The sequence below is a fragment of the Malaclemys terrapin genome, chromosome 19 (genome assembly GCF_027887155.1).
Source record: "Malaclemys terrapin pileata isolate rMalTer1 chromosome 19, rMalTer1.hap1, whole genome shotgun sequence".
Lineage (NCBI taxonomy): Eukaryota > Metazoa > Chordata > Testudines > Emydidae > Malaclemys > Malaclemys terrapin.
In genome coordinates, this window is record NC_071523.1 from 16,970,389 (window position 1) to 16,989,231 (window position 18,843).

At 43.3% G+C, this 18,843-nt stretch overlaps 2 protein-coding genes across 3 annotated transcripts in view; one reads left to right on the top strand and one right to left on the bottom strand.

Annotated features, from left to right (window-relative positions):
• Positions 1-3,820, top strand: part of CALML6 (calmodulin like 6) — a 190,437-nt gene extending 186,617 nt beyond the window's left edge. Inside the window, exon 5 of the mRNA XM_054008950.1 lies at positions 1-3,820. Coding sequence (XP_053864925.1) covers positions 1-47 — 47 coding nt within the window. The 3' untranslated portion in view covers positions 48-3,820.
• A 4,009-nt stretch (positions 3,821-7,829) lies between these two features.
• TMEM52 (transmembrane protein 52) lies at positions 7,830-14,269 on the bottom strand. Of its 2 annotated transcripts, XM_054008942.1 has the most exons (5): positions 14,062-14,269; positions 13,459-13,502; positions 12,413-12,457; positions 9,718-9,887; positions 7,830-9,103 (listed from the first exon to the last, which is right to left on the bottom strand). In XM_054008942.1, the coding sequence occupies exons 1-5, from the start codon at positions 14,113-14,115 to the stop codon at positions 8,784-8,786; spliced, it is 633 nt and encodes a 210-aa protein (XP_053864917.1). In that variant the 5' UTR covers positions 14,116-14,269; the 3' UTR covers positions 7,830-8,783. The 2 variants fall into 2 exon arrangements, with proteins under 2 accessions (XP_053864917.1, XP_053864918.1); XM_054008943.1 differs by lacking the exons at positions 13,459-13,502; positions 14,062-14,269 and adding an exon at positions 12,951-13,450.
• Positions 14,270-18,843: the final 4,574 nt, after the last annotated feature.

The following is an 18,843-nucleotide window of genomic DNA, read 5'->3' on the forward strand; positions in this document are numbered from 1 at the left end:
AGTTTGTGGCCATGATGACTGGAGAATCCTTTAAGCTTGTTCAGTAGCGTCCTGCAGAAGAACCGTATCCTTTGTTACAAAGATCCTTCCTAAACACTCTCACCTACAAGGGCTGCAGTTCTTCTCAAGATGCTGTGATCTGGAGATGTTTCCGAACACCACTCATACACGACCCACGTCTGAGTAACTTCACCTGGCATTCACAGCAGGCGGAAGCTACAGACCAGACCAGAGCTGAGAGACTCCTCTCACAGCAGGTGTAGAAGCTCTTGCAGGACAAATTCAGTTATACAAGCAATCTGTTGTGGGCCATGGAAATCATACAAGAGCCATCATTTATGTTTATTAATAAACTTTATACAGAAAGTTTTTCCAATATGGCTTTAAAGAGTCCTGTGAAAGGAACATAGCGTACTTCGGAAAGGAATGCATGTGCTCACTTCTCCTGTATAAATCATTCCTGGGACTGAGAATTGTTCCCAGGTTCACACCTACTTTTATGCATCTCAAAAACAGTTCACACCTTGGTTAGAAATGCCTAAACTTCACTTCTGCACAGTGGACTAAATAAAGCTACCCGAGGGAGTGCCTGAGAACATGAGTCATATTGCACTGAATTTCAAGCTCACAATAATTCAGTGTTTCAAGTGGGTTTGGAAAAACAGTGAGGAAACCTGTGAAATGATGCAGTCGGGGTTGGGTAACAGATGGAAAAGCCTGTAATGCTGCAAGCTGATTCTGAACCAGAGCATAGCATACAAGGGGAAGGGCACTGGACTTGCGGAAAGCAGAGGGAAACACTGCATGTCTGTGCTCCAGACTACAAGTGGGTTAAAGCAAGCTATTAAGTCAGGAGAAAGCACTGGGGAATTGGTCCGTCCTGGCACAGGTGCTGTTCATTGTGGGCCAGATTTTCAAAAATATTTAGGCACCTAAAGGTGCAGATGGCACTTTTGAAAATCTATTTGGTGCCTATCTGCCACTTTAGATCCAAATACCTTTGAAAATGTGTCCGTTTGCCCCTGTATTTTAGAATGAACTAGAAGTTATTTCTTCTAACCTATCTGTACCCTCTTGCTCCATAAAGCTTTTTAAATTTAGAAGACTTACCATTCAACTCTTGCTGAGGGGAGGAAGCTCATAGGACCTTTGGCCAAAAGCATATGCTACCCTGTGATCTGTACATAGTGCTTATTTCTGCATAAGAGCTAGGACTCTTCCTCCTGCATCAGGTTATTGAAATGAAGTAGTCAAGTGAAGATATTCACCTGAAGACACACACTCAAGAGGCAGCAGTTGTGGTTTTGGACTATATTTGAGGAACATATATGTTGCAATGGTTTAACTAAAGATGTGATTTTAAACTGATTTAGTTAATCTAGTGCAAACCCCCGTGTGGACACTATTATTTCAATTTAAACTAGATTTATTGCAGTTTAGCTTAAGTCGGTTAGGAATCAGCTTAAGCTAAAACAGCAATGAGCCACTCTTAACCAAAATAAGAGTGTCCGGTTTTTAAACTGATTTGATAAACTGTCTCAACTCTCTTATGTAGACCAGGCCTAAACAAATGCTGTCTCACAGGCAGGAGTAAAACTGAGCTCAGTTTGCAAGGGACACAATCCAGTGGCTTTTCAGAAACCGTTCTTTCCATGCTGATTCAGAGACCTGAAGAGCGAGGTTTTTTTCTGGCATCTACAAAGCTCAGACATCATTGAAAATATGATTGACAGTCTTCTTTAGCCTATTATACATTTGCATTGCAGTAATGCCTAGAGACCTCAGTCAGGGATCAGGGCCTCCTTGTCCTAGGGTAATTATGACTTGGGTTCATAGTATTTTCCATAACACACAGCCCTCCAGTACAGGATAGTTCAAGCAGGCAGCGTACACATACCCGTAGATTTCACAGAGGCTTCACTTTCATCCACAAAGCACTGTCCAGACCAGTCCTTGTCTTACTCCAGCAGCCGCCAATCACATCCTCAAATGACTCAAGCTCACCACGCTTGCTTTGGTCAGTGAGAAAATGTGACTTTTTTCTACCAGCTCTGAGACAACATGAAAAGCTCACACAGCACTCATCTCATGCTCAGCAAAGGATCCCACTAGATCTCCTGCACCTATATGCTCTTCTTATGCAACAGCAGGCCTTCACTCCGTTCCAGCAATGCAATCACAGGAACATTTCTCTAGAGTCCACAGTCATCTCCCCTCCTTAGGAAACTTTCCCTGTCCCAATCACTACTAGTCTGAACAGACCCTGTGTCCAAACATGAAGGACTCTCTCTGATTCCTAATATCTCATATTTATTTACTAGCTTAGTCTTTCCTTTTAACCCTCTAGAGCTCTCCCTTCATTCACCTCTTAAGTAAAATAAGCAAATATTTTTTCAAACCTATCTTTATGTTGATTTCGAACAAGCACAGTTCACTAGAGGGTAATTCTTTCCCTAAGCTGCCCTGGGGAAATCCCCCAGTTTCCTGGAAACCACCAGCCTCCCCACCAGACCAATTATTATAGGATAATTGAGAGCAGGCTTAATATTTCTTCCCATCATGACCACAAACCTTCAGTGGTGGTTACTTCCCAGCACTTGTTTGCTAATAAAGCCTCCTATGCAGTACAGGCTACTGGGTCTTTTGGGGATAATTTTACTTGCCTACTTCACAGGGGTGTTGGGAGGTATCATGATTCAGATGGTGCCAGTCTGTACCATAAACAAGCACAAGTTGTCCTGGGCAGTGATAGGAAGTGCCTTGCTAGCCCTTTGTACCTCGGCAATGGACAGCAGATTGAAGCAGCAGGGGGACCTCTCACCTTGCCAGCCAAGGAGGCTGGGGGATCTGTGGCGGGGGAGCTGCACTCCCCACTTGATCACCTGGGAATAGGAGCTAGAATGTGAAATGAGTTGAGCGGTGAGAGGTAGGCATCAGTCCTACAATATGAGCAGGCCCCAGCATCTGCACAGAGTCCAGCAGGTCTCTGGTCAGGTGCAGAGGTTCATTTGCATACAGTGCATTGCAGAATCAGGGCCTTAGTCCAGTTGGTAGCCTCCATATCACCAAACCTCCAGCCTGTTTTGGCAAGTCTCAGCAGCAATACCTAGGACTGAAATGGCTGTAGAGACTGAATACACCTGAAAGCATCACCCTCCAAATCAGATTTGAGCAGTGGGGCAGGATGGGGCAGTTTTCCCTGCCTGACCTACCTCAGGCAGTTCTATGGCCCATGCCCATAGAACCTGAGCACCCGCAGTCACTACTGTATTTATCTTTGCAACATCTCTGTGAGGCAGATCCACAGGAGCCAAAGTGAGTAACAAGAAGTGGTGGAAGATGGAGATATGCCCCCTCTCGCCTTACAATAAAATCTGGTTTTAACTAGGACAATTTCACAATGACCAGAATTACAATTAGCACATTGCAATTCATTGTGTAACGTCCTGGGCACATGTCATCACATCCATGTACCTCATCGAGACTCTAGGACAGGCAAAAGAGACACACTAGAGGCTCCATCAGGTTTTACACTAATCCCAGTGCAGAACTTTGAGAGTTTTAGCCTGTGCTTCCTGAATACAAGCAGAGTGCAAACACAACCAATAACTGTACTGAGAGTAAAAAAATTTTCATTTGAAAAATTGGATGGAAAAGGGCCATTTTTTTCAACAAATGTGCTGAAAATGTCCATCTCTTTTGAAATTTTCCAATTTGTGAAAAAACAAAATCTGAAAATCCCCAAATTTGGAGGGCAGGGGAGTGGTATTGTCAAACCAGCTCTACTCACTACATACCTTAGTATCGCATCTCAGTGCTTTGAAGTAAGGAGCTTCCCCTTAACTGCATCATATTACATTGAATCTCTCTGTATAACAAGAATACTCTGAAAGTCACTACAGTATTATTGCAAAGTGCAGTGTTTGGGACCATTACCTTAGCACTGTTTAAAATGGGAATGTATGTAAGAGTAACAGCAGATTTTGTAGCTAGAGGAGGCTGTGTTGTAGATGGGTTGTGAAAGAGGCAGGATTAATTTATGCAGCATTTCAGAACTCATGTAGCTTTCTGCAAAAATAGCATTACGTGTCAGTAACCATACTCGCAAGTTAGAGTGAGGATGAACACTGAATTCTGTATCAAGTTCCAGTAGAAAATATGCTAGCTGCCTGCCACAGCACTGGCAGGGGAGATATGATACTCATTGTACCGGCAAAAATGTTGGCAACCACTAGAGAGCATCAGTTTCCTAATCAGAGCACAGTTATGATATTAAAGTTGCTAACTTAGCACCCCCACCAGAATGTGCCTGCTGCTGCCAGGCTTGAGGGTGTAGACCTTGGAGATTGTTTGTGCAAAGATCTTTCACCAAGGAGGATGGCAAGCTTGATGAAGGCAAGACTGGGCTGTGAGCCATACTTGCTGAACCTAGTTATTTTAATAATGCCTAGCTCTTATCTAGCACTTTTCATTAGTAGAGCTCAAAGCACTTTACAAAAGAGGTCAGTATCCCCATTTTACAGATGGGGAAACTGAGGCACAGGGAGATGGCAGCCCAGATCCTCAAAGGTATTTTAGGCACTTCACTCCCATCAAAATGAAAGGAGGATCTAAGCTGAAGTGATTTGCCCAATTCACCCAGCAGGCCAATAATACAATCCACACTTCCCAGACAAGCCAGCCTGCTAACCTAATCCACTGAGCAAAAGACAAGTTGCACAGGCCAATGACCAGTCTGGCTGGGAGATCACTAGTCAACACAGGGGTTTAGCATTGGGGGAACCTGCTGAGGACTCTCAAAATCAATTGAGAGGCAAGGAGAATGTTTAAGAACCTTGTTCCATCAAGGAAGTCACGAACAGTGGCCTTGGACTCAGGAGACCTGTGTTGATTTTCAACTATGCCCCTGGCCTGCTGGGTGACCTTGGACGGGTCCTTGTAGCTCAGTTTACTCATCTGGAAGATAGGGATAATACCACCAACCTCCTTTGTAAAGAGCTTTGGAGACCGACTGATAAAGTGTGATGAAAAAGCTAGGTGTAATTCATAGTACTATTTCCCCCTCTCCCTTTGGAATCAGACATACTGGACTTTCTCCATTTTAATCAGGAAAATGTTAGGTAGGGCAAAACTAAGTAAACAAACAAAACATTTTAACAGTTCCACAGCATTTAGGGCTTCACAGATGTCACTTTACTTAACAGCAGGAAGTTACACTTGTGGTGAAATGCCAGTGCAGGCACAGCCAAGATAGCAAACAGTAACTGCAGTGTATCAAAATTTGCTCTAGAAAAGTATGGTGCAGAAAAAAGGAAACTGCAGAGATAGACCCCAGGCTGGAAAGCACTATGGGGCCTACTCCTATTTCTTTTGCGGTCTGCAACCAAACGACTTCCAAGGACAGCAAGATCAGGCTCTTGCTCTTTGTTATGTCTGCAGCTAAGTAGAGTCAGTGATGTGGTCTGTCCCTATACCATTTCATCTCCAGCAGGGAGGAATGTAAGTTGAGCAACAAGGCTACTTGGGCAGCAAAGTATGTCAGCGAGTCAGTGGCTCGTGATCTGAGAAAGGCAGTCCCAACCACACTGAGGTACCAGGTGCAGTTCAGGGTCTATATCATCATTTCCCCTCCTTAAATGTCTTTTGCAGCAGCCTTAACTCAGTCATTAAGTTCCTATTTGGACTGGAATCAAACAAGTAACTTCTTGTGTTTGTTAAGTTTGCTGTACAAAACACCCCTAATTACTTCAGCCAGCAGAAGAGTGTTCCATATACTCATGAACTCCTGTTACCAACACCAGGACTTCTGGGCCAATTTGCAGATGTGCTGAACCAGGGACAACTCCACTGAAGCCAATGGGAGCTGCAAATCTAAAGTACAACTCCTCTTTGGCAGCCCTTGTTCATCCAGTACCAATGGCAAAAGCAGGAGTGGTTTTTGCAAAGCCAGGTACAAATGTTAGGAACCAGATTCCAGCTATTTGGTTGTATCATGATTTTCTTCTCTTTCAATCTGGTCTCAGAAGGCTCCTCATCCCATCACCAGGGCAGAGTAAGACTTAATTGAGCCTTCCACAACTCGGGCCCAAAAAAAAAAAAAAAATCCCACAGAAAACGGTATCAGTTTTTTCTTTTTTAAAAAAATAAATGCTAAAAGTTGAATTCCCTGGCGTGGTAGGTTTGTGTTAAAACTACCACTCACTTCCAACCCCAGCTGAGCCTCTTTGCTTCTAGTACAAGTCAGACTAGTCACTAATTCCAGTCAGTAGGGAGCTTAAAAACAAAATGTCACCAGTGAGAATAGGGCTAGGAGGAAAAAAAAAAAAAAAAAAAAGTCTGAGGGCCCAGCCAAACACCTTTGTCAGAACGGAAATACAAGTTTACACATCACTCTTCCCTCCCACCCCCCCTTTGTACCTGCACTCCTTCACCTGAGAGTGCAGATGAATGAATGAGAGTCCCAGGAGTGAAATACCAGCAGAACTGGTCTCTGTTGTAATTCCAGAAACTAGATAAAAATAAACCCTCCCTAGAGAACAAGAATGGAAGTGGGAAAGGCATAACACCCACGCCACCTGCCATGGTCCCTTGTCACCTCTCAGCTTAAATGGATAGTCCAACCTGAACCCCATCTACAAAGACCATTCCCCTCTAATGAAAGGCTGAGCTCACAAGTCTGAAAGCTGGTGATGGCTAAAGGAAAAACAGGAAACGGGAAAGATGACCTGCATTCCAAAATAAAGAATTTTTTAACTGAAGCCAAGGCTGCTTCCCTTTGTGCTATGCATCTAAGTAGCGGTAAACAGCTTTCCAGAGCAGTGCAATCATAGATTAGTCCCCACAGAGCAGTGGTTCATTCATATAGAAACTGGGGATGTTTTCCCCTCTAGGTTTATTTCCTGGCACTGCAGCTTCCCTCACAAAGAGGATATTTTTCTGCAATAAACACACATTTGCTAACTATGTCACAAGGACTTACTTACCTTTGAGACTGGTGTGGCTTCCCCTCCCTTTTAACCTTGGTCCTGTGCACTGTTCTGATAGTTCAATTACTGCCAATGTGTAGGGCTTCAGTTCTCAAACAGCTACTAGATGGGTACTGGAAATGCTTACTGATGGGTAAGCAGCAGCAGTGCCCTATTCCAGTGGTCTCCAAACTTTTTTGATCACACAACCCTATCAGTAAAAAAAATTTTGAGCACGCACCCCCTGCTGCCCCGGCTCTATCATTTTTGCCTAAGCAAAAAAAAAAAAAAGCCGCTCCGACTCCCGCCCGAACTGATGAAGCAAAAACAAAACACACCCGCTCCTCCTGCTGCGCATCCCCAAGGATCACCCCACTTTGGAGACCACTGCCCTATTCAATGGGGCTTTTTGCCCAATACAGTTGTTGCAGCTGTGAGTTTTCCGACCTTCATCTTTTTCCTCCTCCTGAGGGCACTTTACCCTTTTTTCTAAAAGATTTTGTGCACTCAGTTTCCTCCCTACAGTTGCAGTAAAGAGGAGATAGAATATCACACTGCCACTGGAAAAAGTATCCAAACAATCAGAACTTATTCAAGCTCAGAGGACTAGGATTTCTTGTACCTGCAGTTTTAAAGGATAGAAGGTTTATACGGTTTCCATGCACACACAAAAATGGTTAGTGTATAAGCCCCACAGTCCCAAGGAAATACAGTGTGGAGTTGAGCTACAGGATATGAAAGATCCCTTCAATGCTCATTTCTATTGTTCTATGCCTCACAGATCTTTCCTTGAAGATATTCTTATTGGACACTTTTCTCTGTAACTCTTATCTTAGGTTACTTAGCTCTCACAATGGCAGATGGTTTGCTTTAAAAGGTTAAAATTTTATTTATAGTTTAAAAAAAAAAATCAATGAAATATAAAATAAAAATCCCATAAGGTCAAGCGCTGCAGTTTTAACTTTTAACTTTTTCTGAAATTCATACTACCGACTTTTTGTGCTGACAAGGCATTCAATGTTTACCAGATCATTTAGTTTTTCAAACCCATTGGGTTCAGTCAGCAAAAAGCATGAATACTTGAAATATTTTAATAATACCAAACCATGTACAGAAGTTTCTCCTGGAGGCTAATTTGCACTGTAACTGACAATGATGGGTTTTTTTAATGATTCGGGTCTCCTAAATGTCTTTTCCCTTGTCTCTCCCCATCACTGTGGAAATAACAATGTGCATTTCAATTCATGAACTATAGTAGAGTCCTGGGGTGCCATTTTCCTTCAGTTTAAAGAACATTCACCGTTACGTAGCAACGAGTTCAGTGCTTCAGCAATTTGCTGGACAGTTAACCTTCTCAAAAGAAGAGACAAGCTATAGAAGCTCTTGAATTTGCACTTGCTCAAGACTCCATTTCTGTCTCAAGTTTGGGAAACCTCCATCTTCTGTTCAGGAACAATGCACTGTTTGCGTCATTCTGGCATCTAATGAAGGTGTCGCTATCGCAGAACCATGCCCCTGCCCTTTTCATTGCTATATCAGTACAAGGGATTATTTTTCATTGGCAGGACACAAGCTAGCATCCATGTATCACCCATACAGGGTATTTTTAAACTGCTGTCCTCCTATTTCATTTAATACCCTAGAAGCGTCAACAAAAGATTACTGCAATTGCAGGAAACATTCCTCCCACATGACAGATCATTGCTAGGGACCTCAGATTAGGCATCTTCCCATGGTTACTTGCATATAAGATCAAACTTTTAATGTCTTTAGTACATCTCAAGGTCCTTGTATTGCTCTATCTTCCCTCTAAATGGGCTAGAGCTGAGGTTGGCCTTGTGCTTCAACTTGTGGTTCTTCTGAACTTGGCTGTGTCTCCGGTTCACTGGCCACAGGAGCAGATGAACCTTGATGCTGATTTGGCTCTTCTGGTGCCACCGGCTCAAGGATGTCATTGAGCTTCTGGCCCACCAACACTGTCTCGATGTAGGGCTTAGCCATTTTGATGGCCTCATCATATGAGGGTGGCAACTCCATTGCATAGAGGCTGTAGGCTGGGGGAGACATGGTGCTCCTATCCATATCCCCAAATGGAAGTGGAAGTGGAGCGCTCTGGGGGTACTGGAAAGAGCTGTACGCTGTAAAGAGAAGGCACAATAGGGCTTGAACAAGTGAATAAAAGACATCTTTGTATAAAGATCTGACACTATTCTTCCAGTAAATTAGTGCATCTATAACTGTGGCATAGATGGAACCCACCCAGCCCCATCCAGAAAGCAATCAGGAAAAAATGCTTCTGTTTAGACCCATCTAGTTATTACAGTGAGGTGTCTGACATAATGGGTACATGCTGTAACCCAGACACCAGGAGACTTATTAGTTGGGCTTCTACCATTGTGGTTTTGTGCTATAGCTCCTGTAAGAAGCAGTTTGGCGGGAACGGACAAATGTGAGGTAGAACAAGACGGCGGGGCAAGAATGGATGTGGGAGGACATGCCCAAGGCCAGCCCATCAGGAATTTATTTGAACCTTTAGAGCACTAAACTTGCTCACTGAGCCTCTCTCTGCCTCTGTTTCCCCATCTACAACATGTGGGATGATAGTACCTCACAGGGCCTGAGGTGTTGTGAGGATTAGTTTGTGTCTACTTTGAAGATGTGAAGTGCCAGGAGTATTGCACACCCAAGTGCTAGCATCTCCAGGATTAGAGCCTGAAACACCCCTGAATAAAAGCCCCTGAAGAACACTCACAGGTCACAGTGCTGTGGGCGGTGCTATCGCCATCAACGGCAATGACTGTCATATCATAGGGGCGTCTAGGGAAGGTTTGAACTGGGGGTCTCTTCTTCCGGCAGCAGAACTTCACGCAGCTCGCTGTGATGCCACATAGCAGGAGCATGAACACTGTCAGTAGAATCAGCCTAGGAGATGCAAGGAGAGAAAAGCCCATTATTTTATTATCGATGCTTTTCCTCAGCATGAGAAAAGCCAGTCACAAAACAGTCAGTTTAATATCCCCAAGCTTTGGTGCTACTGATCACCTGTTAAACCCTTCCTGACTCAGAGATGGTGTTAAGTTAAAAAATTCACAGGCCAGATTTTCAGCTAGTGTTAGTGAGCATGGCTCCACCGACTTTAATTGAATCCAGTGAGTCTGTTTATGTGCTTAAGGCTAAGTCTTTGCAGGACAAGGACTTGTATTTATACAGCATTGCAGAAGTTTTATAGTGCAGTGTGTATCTTTGTGGTGCCATCTCTAACTGCTGTATAACCTCATAATACACAATGCCTAAGTCAGTATTCTACAGAGTAAATGAGGGCAGTGCAAGAGTTTGGACTTCAAAAGGTGCTATTTTCCCAGCATTCCCATCTGGACTTCTACACAAAACCAGATCTAGACCTCTGAACCACTTAAGTCCTCAAAATAGTGCATAAGTGAGATTTAGGGGTATAGGCATTTAATGGTGTATTGGCCCTGTACCCAGGGGTCAATTCCACCCAATATACCTAAAATCTAGATTTTGGTGCTTCTGGCTCCCCTCTCAAATTTAAATTCTGGAGTTTTTTCCATTCTTGAAAGTGTTCTTGAATGAGTTAAGTGTTCTCATGAGCTAGTTAAGCAATAAGGCGTGCCAGGCTGGGATTGGGTTGCAAGAAGTGCCTAGCAGTGTTGTCAAGAAAGAGACCCAAGGTCAAAGATTTAAGTATTCTCATGGTACTTTAGAGGGAGCTGCTCCAGAACAACTGACACACCAGACTTCCATGTTCTGATTCCTTCCCTCCCCAGTACATACATCGGTCAGAAGAAGAGACCCCAACAGTATTGTTTCCCTCCTCTCCTCCAACCAATTTAAAGGTAATACCGATAGATCAAAAGCATGCCTCCAAAATAATTCCTTTTTAGCACTCCTAGATTACTAAAGATGACAATGTAAAAGTAACCAAAATTATACTGCAGGAGATGTTTAAATCCAAACAAACTGTTTTCTTTAATTTTAATGAGAACATTTCTATTAGTATTAGAATCACACAAACATATCCCTCACCCACAAAAGCTGGAATTTGGAACCTACATTGACCAATAGCTCAAATTCCATACCACAGGCTTTAGTACTCCATGGGAATCCAATACCTTCCTTGACCCCGGGGATCTGAACTAGTTTCCTGCACTCCCAGCACAACCCTTATGAAATTGCTGTTTTAGCAAAGCCAGGTTTCTTTTTTGATCAGAAGGGAAGTTAGATTCTTCAAAACTAATCTCTGATCAGCACCCATAAGTTCCTAGAGTTTCGGGTCATTTAAGATTACTTTAAAAAATAAAATGTAGAAAATTCAGAACACAGCAATGGCAGAACAGGAAGTAATTGATATACAGTGCTGGCTTTTACATTTCATAGTATAAAAGCTGGCTGGAACTTCATAATAAAACATTGCAACAGAGTGAGCAGAATATGACCTCATCACCAACCAATCAGATCTTCCTAGCATTCCAAGAGCTCTGAGGATAAACCTTCATGATTCCACATTCTGAGATGGACCTCCGAGGGAAGTGATGATTACTGTACACTGCTATAATAGTGTAGCAGTTCTGAACAGCAAACTATGACATTCGTTTTACTGTTTATAAATGCTGACAGCTGCCTTCAAGCCAGTCTTAAAGTGTCAATTAATTTTTGAAACAGTTCTGCATATCAACTCCCACTGAGAGGGTTTAGAATATTTGTAGAAGCCTAAATTAGTCCAAATGCTAAGCTGTTGTTAACACTGGCCAATTTGCACTGTATTCCCTCATTAAGTTTTATGGCGTACATCCTGACATGTACACTCTAGCTGCAAGCCAAGATGCATGTAGTCTGCAATATAATGGAGCGACTGATCTGTCTATTACAATAGTGTTTGCCTCTTTGTCTTCTCCCCTTTTTAAGTCATAAAATGAGCCAATAAAAAAAGGTTACCCATCAGTCAATGACAAGGAATTCAGCAAGCCGTGAAAGAAAGAACATCATAACCCAACCATCTTCTCTCCCATAAAACGGAGAGAGAGAGATAAGCTCAAGGATAAGCAAAACCTGATGCAATGCCAAGAACTGACAAGTCCACAACACTGCACTGCTGATCCCTCTCCAAGCAAAGATTCAGCAAGTTGTCTGTTTAAAAGGGGTGCATAATGGCTTTGGATTCAAGCTGTAACATGTCAGAGTTATGGGGATGGAATACTCATCTAGGAACATGTCCCATGTTGTATGGAATTGATTACTTTTTCAGCTAGCTAGTCTGGGTTGTATTCCTCTGGCACCTTTCATTTAGCCACAGGCAGACGTGGCTAAGTCCTCCTCTTTGATTCAGGATCAGAGAAGTGTGTCTTTATTCACCCATTCCCACTATTTATTTGTTTACATCATCTCCCAAACATCTTGTACGTTAAGTAAAATAAATCTGAACTTACCAGACATACCACAGGCTAGTCCAGTTAGAATTATTCCGAGCACACCTGGAAATGAAGATGGATAACTAATCTCAGTCTCTACGTTCAAATATTAAGTTTAGTAACAAAGCAACTAAATTTCACACTAATTGCAGAGTAGAAAAGGCAATTAATTTAAGAAAATGAATCTAAAAAATGAACTCTACTTTGTTTCATAAGATCATTGTAAACAATTTAACAGTACCTCTATTAAAGACAACTCAGATGCTACAATGCAAATTGTAAAACAAACTCTTTATTCCTAGTGATATTTCCTAGTTTCTTGGATAGACAGCTATTTAGGCTAAGAAAATTAGCCATTGAAAGTCACAACTCCCTTAGATGCATCTGAAAATTCCAGCCTAAGGCAGCTTTTTCATCCTAAATTATTCTTATAGTTCTTTTGCCATGGCTGTAATACAAACAAAAGTGCTATAATGGGAGCTGCCCTTAAATATAAAAAAGATGACATCACTTCTCCAATAGCCAAATTGCCAGAGAGGCAGAAAAACAGTATTACATTTAGCAAGTTGTATGCATTTAGTATATAGAAAACCAATGTATCCATCCAGTCAATGGGCTGTATTCACTCTTTTGTGCCATTTTAGCACAGTAGATATAATCAGAATATGAAGATTGAAGGGAGTTACTCAAAAGTTAGCTGATTTTCTAGAGTGAAGATGTTGGAGGCTGCACTTATTTTTACTACAAAAAGGAGCTCAATCCACACCCGGTGAGAGGAAAAGACAGCAAAACGGCATTTCGAAGAACAGAGTCAAGTATGAATGAAAGGATCTTTCACCCCAACCTCCTCAGTAGGTAGGATTGAAAGGAAAAGAAAAGAAAAGATGAGCTGAACTGGCTTAATCAAATTCGTGGGTTGTTCTCCTAGGCAAAGGCTTTCCACAGAGCAGCAAAAGTCCAAGCAGCCGCCTAAATATAAGTCAGTAAAGAATTCCACTGTGCCACATCATGATTAAAACAGCTTCAGAACAATCCTTTGCCATAGCGAGAGAGCTTTTACTTACTGGTCGGGGCTATCGCAGTTACTCTGGGAAGAGCAGAGCGCTGCCTGGGGAAGGAAGGAATCAGCATCAGATACAAACCCCGAGCGTGCCTAGCAGATAGCCAAAGGCAGAGAGCCCCGATTCTCAGAGGCCCTTGCTTGGCTAGCTGCATATAGGTTTGTCGTTCAATTTATAACCTCAGTCTCCCAGCGCGTTTGCAGGAAGTTAAACCCATCACATTGGAAACAACTGTGCAAGCACAATCAAATATCCCCGCCGCGCTCAAAGCCCTCAGAGGGGTCCCGCCATGAACTCTGTGGCTTAAGCCAGTCTCCAGAGAAGGGAATTTAATCAATAAATAACAGCGCTTCCACGTAAAGAAACGGCCGCTGGTGAGAACCAGACACCACTGCCGAACAGCCGAGGAAGAAGGGAGACCATATGCAATGTACGTGCCTAGCTAAGCTAGCTGCACAGAGGGCCAACAGGTTTTAAAGCCACAGGAAAGTTTCTTTAGGCTGGGGCTTGTCTGCGACAACCTTTCCTCGCGAGGCGAGCCCGCAGAAAGCAGCTGGAGCGAACGCACGTGCTCCTGCCTGCGAACAAAGAGCTCCACGGACCCACCTGCAGCAGCAGTAAGCTCCAGCCCGTGCACAGCCGATGCACCTTGCCAGCCATGCTCCAAAGCAGCCGGGGGGGGATAATCGGGTCCCCTACGTCCAGAAATGCCTCCAACAACCCTGCAGAGATCAGGTCTTGTAAAGCCAGAGGAGCCCTCCTGGGATTGTACCGAGCTCTGCAATCCTCCCTAAGGAGCAGGCAGCTACAGGCTGGCTAGTATTTATCATCCTCCCTCCTCCGACTGCGGCTCAGATTCCTCTGAAGCCCTGCCCACCAGCGAGAGAGGCCCGCCCCTCCTTTTGCTGGCCTGGTTCATTGCAGCTGGAGGGGGCTGGCACTGGGATGGAGCAGAGGGGGGATGCACGTACACGCAGCCGGAGGAGCGATTCCGCACGGCTCTGACTACGCGAGGATCCCGTGCTCGCTGCAAAAACCACTCCCCAGACCAGTTCACAAAGAGACAGCAGCATCTTCCAGCGCGTTTGGCACGGCCCTCCCAGTGAGGGTGCTCGGAGCTGGCACCTGTGACTCGGCCCCCAGGTTAAGGAATAGGAGCCTCTCCCATTTCCAAAAAACTGTCTAGTCTCCTCCTTTAAACACCTAATGGCGTCCCTGCCAAGGAATACATGTTACTTGTTCACTTCTCATGAGCCAAGCCTGAGCTGCTCTCCCCATGACATCATTTGTTTTACAAAACTGGGGCAATCACTGGAAGAATGGAGAAGTAGAGGGGGCTAAGCAGAGGGATAGCTCTGTGGTTTGGGCATTGGCCTGCTAAACGCAGGGTTGTGAGTTTAATCTTTGAAGAGACCACGTAAGGATCTGGGGCAAAAATCAGTACTTGGTCCTGCTAGTGAAGGCAGGGGGCTGGACTTGATGACCTTTCAGGGTCCCTTCCAGTTTTAGGAGATAGGATACCTCCGTTGCAGTCAGACCCCATCAGTGCATGGCCTGTATGATTCAGCTGCTGACAGCATGCATATACCTGCCACCTGTCTTTATTCTAGTGTCTTGTTTTAGTAGAGGACTGTAGGAATGGACTCCCTTCTTTACAGCAGCCTTCTGTCACAATGATTTTTAAAGTCTTTCCACAGTTCCCAGTTTTACTGAGCAGTTAAAGACTCACCTACAATACACAACTGATTTTTGCTGATCCCCTGGTTAGTCACTGCAGGCAGGCTACCCTGTGCGTTATGAAGCACCATCTACTGTGCCGCACCCCTTGGAGAACTTTATATGTCTTTCCCCTCTAGGAATTTCACAGATGAATCACTAGAGTTGGGAGATGGGGTATTGGCAGTGAACAATGACATATGGAATAGGAACATAAGAATGGCCATACTGGGTCAGACCAAAGGTCATACTAGCTCAGTATCCTGTCTTCCAACAGTGGCCAATGCCAGGTGCCCCAGAGGGAATGAACAGAACAGGTAATCATCAAGTGATCCATTCCCTGTGGCCCATTCCCAGCTTTTGGAAAATAGAGGCTAAACAGAGGATCACGCCGGGAATGGCACTTTCAGGGAATTCACTGTAGTTCTGAACAGGATTGTGTGGCTAATTATTTCAAATACTACACAGTGCTTTCTTTGCACAGAGTGCATTAAAATGCACACTAATAAGAATAGTCTGTGCTTATGTTTTGTCACAGGGAAATCGAGGCAGGATATAGGGGAGAGTAATAAAAGAAATGTGAAAATTTCAAAGTGAAAAAAGCCTGGAGAACGGAGGAGGTTTTTGCTTTTTGTTTCAAATATTCAAAATTGGTCCACCTTTTGGGAAAAAATTATGGGAAATATCTATTCTTCATTTCAAAATTGGAGAGAAAAAGAGCCCGTTATTCACTCAGAATTGCCCCGTTTTGAGGAATAACAATAATGTGACGTTGTTGCAGAAATGTCATGAACATTAAATTTCTAGATCACAAATGGCCCAAAAAATGAGGTGCAGATAAATTTTTGCTTGAAATGTCACAGAAAAAAAATGTAATCACTTTCACACGGTTCCAGTGATCGCATCTGCATGTAAATAAAGGAGACCTTTTTCTTTTCAGTCCCTGCTGTGGTTCTCTTCTCTGCAACCTGGGCATGGATTGATTTCAGTGGGACTGCTCTCAGTAAGTAAAGTTAAAAACGTGCATAAGTCTTTGCAGGATAGGGTCCTTACCATGAGCATAGAACTTCCCCTGACACCAAGAGAACAGAACAAGAACAGAATATGCAGAAGAGCTCTGTAATGCAGATAAAAGATCCACACAGTGAATCAGGGAGGATTCTCTTTCCCTTAAAGTATAAGGGAATATGGAGTTCAGTCACCTTTAAAGAATGGCATCCTGGAGCCTGCAACAAGACTCAGATATGTGACTAAAGGACAAAACTAGGTAGTAGGAGAGATAATTGGAAACATGTGATAATGATGGTATATGGCTGGGAAAACAAGGAAAAGGAAAAGATGATTAGGGCTGAAGAGCTGAGGAGTTTATTAGTTAAATCAAGTGAATGGTGCAGTGGAAAAACAAACATTGGTGATGAGTCCTGGGAAAAGTGTGCTGAAGATATGGTGGAAGGAGAGATGGAACTGATAAAAGTGATGACTGTGTGGAATAAAATTCAGATCTGTCTGGAGGAGACAACATTTTAAGACCTGCACAAATCCCCTGAAGAGGCTGCTCAGGTGTCTGCCTGCTTCTCAGAAGCATGTATCCGAGGGCTAGTCTACATTAGAAATGCTACAGCAGTTGCGCCGCTGCAGCGCGTCTGGTGAAGACGCTGTATGCCGATGGGTGAGAACTCCAATAAAACCACCTCCACGATAACGATGTCGGCGAGAGAAGCTTTCCTGCCAACATAGCATTGTCCACACCAGCGCTGAGGTCAGTGTAACTTATGTTGCTCAGGGGGGGTGGCTTATTCACACCTGAGCGACATAATTTATACCAACATAAGTGGATGCACTACAACAAATGAGATTCTTCCTGACACTTTAATATAACATGAGACTGATATGTTTGGACTCAGGCTTGATGGAAGTTTGTTTGGAAGTATGAGTGGATTTCAGAAACATTATGGCATCCATAGAGAGAATAGTTTGGAGGTGCCAAGATCTTAGGATCCACCCTTAGAATGGAAACATTTGGTAGAGTTATTCTGTGAGCCTCATGAACTGAAAGTGCTTTGTGGATCATGGCTCGGATGTGTCATTAACTGAGACATTTACCTACAGGGACACCAGGGTCATGGGATTGTTGCTCATGCAGGAAGTGCTGCATTCACTAAGTGTTGAGTAACCTCTCAAAAGTCAATGGCTATGCAGAATATATCTAAGTGACGTAGATATGAAATTAGGGCTTACTTCATGTGTCCTCACACTTCCCCTCCATCACTAAAAATAACAAGCCTAGATGTTGCTCTCCAAGAATTAAAGAGTCAAACAGGATCTACATTTCTATTTCTATTAAAATGAGAGTGGGGCCTGAGGCTAGAAGTTTAGGTCCAAACTTCCCCAAAAGTACAAGGAGGCTTGGATCTGGTGACCCTGTTTGGATCCATCTTACAAAGATGCGTCTGAACTTCTGAAGTTCAGATCCAGATCTGGATCCAGATCCAAACTTCTCCAATGCTTGTGGAGGGAAGAAGTTTAGGGTCCAAAGAGATTTGGAAACAGTGATCCAAGTCAGGGCCATATCTAACAAATAGGGGGAGAAGTCTTTTGCATATTCCACCTCTTCACCCATCCACATCTCAGTCCTACCCTTACTCACATGAATAGTTCCACTGACTTTATAAATGTTGGACCTGATGCTGGTCTGATTTGCACTGGAGTAACTCAGGAGTAACTCTGTTGAAGTCAGTGGAGTTATATTCCTATAAAACCAGATGAAAGTCAAACCCAGTTACTTAATTCAGTCTGCTCACATGAGTAAGGGCTACAAGATCAGACTCATGATAGTGATTTAAATAGAGGTACTTGATCCAGCACAACGTAAAAGCTGTGACAAGAGAGAACACATCCAAGTTTGTTACAGGCAGATTCCAATCTCTGATTTCATCATGTACAGGGAGATCTGTTCTGCTTAAGGTACTTTGCATTGTTGGACTGATGTGAAGTACCCAGAATTTAAAATATTCCCAGGAACATTGTTGTATATGCAATAATGTGTTTCCTGTTCAAGAAACAATTCCACAGATGTGAAGTTTAACCTGTGAGCTTTAAGATTCTGCTGAAGTGTTACACGTGAATGAATCCCTGAGGGCAACAGGCTATACCTAGAGTTATTTAGGGCATTTAGCAGAAAGAGTTGGGGTGGGAGCAGAGTTCTGATAATATGAATTTAAAGATAATATATTTTCTTCACATCCACTCCCCAAGCTCTCTCTCTCTCTAGGTTAGAAAAACAGCCCCACCTACATTAGTGGCATAGGGCTTGATCTTGCGAGGTGCAAAGTGCCTTCAGTCTCCATGGAAGCCAATGGGAGTAGAAGGTGTGTGGTACCTTCAGGAGTGGAAGATACTCAGCACCAGACAGGATCAGATGCATAACAAACCAAGCCCATAAATAAACCTGCCTTTTATGATTACTTAGGTCCTAACTCATCAGGACATGCTTCCTTCACATTAATTATTGTTCATCTGAGTCAGATCTCTTTGAAACATCTGATGTGACAGATACATGTGGCAAGCCCATGTGTCAACAATACATTCAACTGATAAACAATGGTGCTTTTTATAGCACTTTTTTTTTTTTGAGGATCTCAAAGTACTTGATAAACATGAAGCTTCACAGTG

Bases quoted from the DNA above. Each gene is read 5' to 3' on its own strand.
- TMEM52 (XM_054008942.1), bottom strand. From the start codon at position 14,115: ATGGCTGGCAAGGTGCATCGGCTGTGCACGGGCTGGAGCTTACTGCTG. The intron at 12,458-13,458 runs GTAAGTAAAAGC...CTTCATTTCCAG, and splicing joins AACTGCGATAGCCCCGACCA to GTGTGCTCGGAATAATTCTA. The intron at 9,888-12,412 runs GTAAGTTCAGAT...TGCATCTCCTAG, and splicing joins ACTAGCCTGTGGTATGTCTG to GCTGATTCTACTGACAGTGT.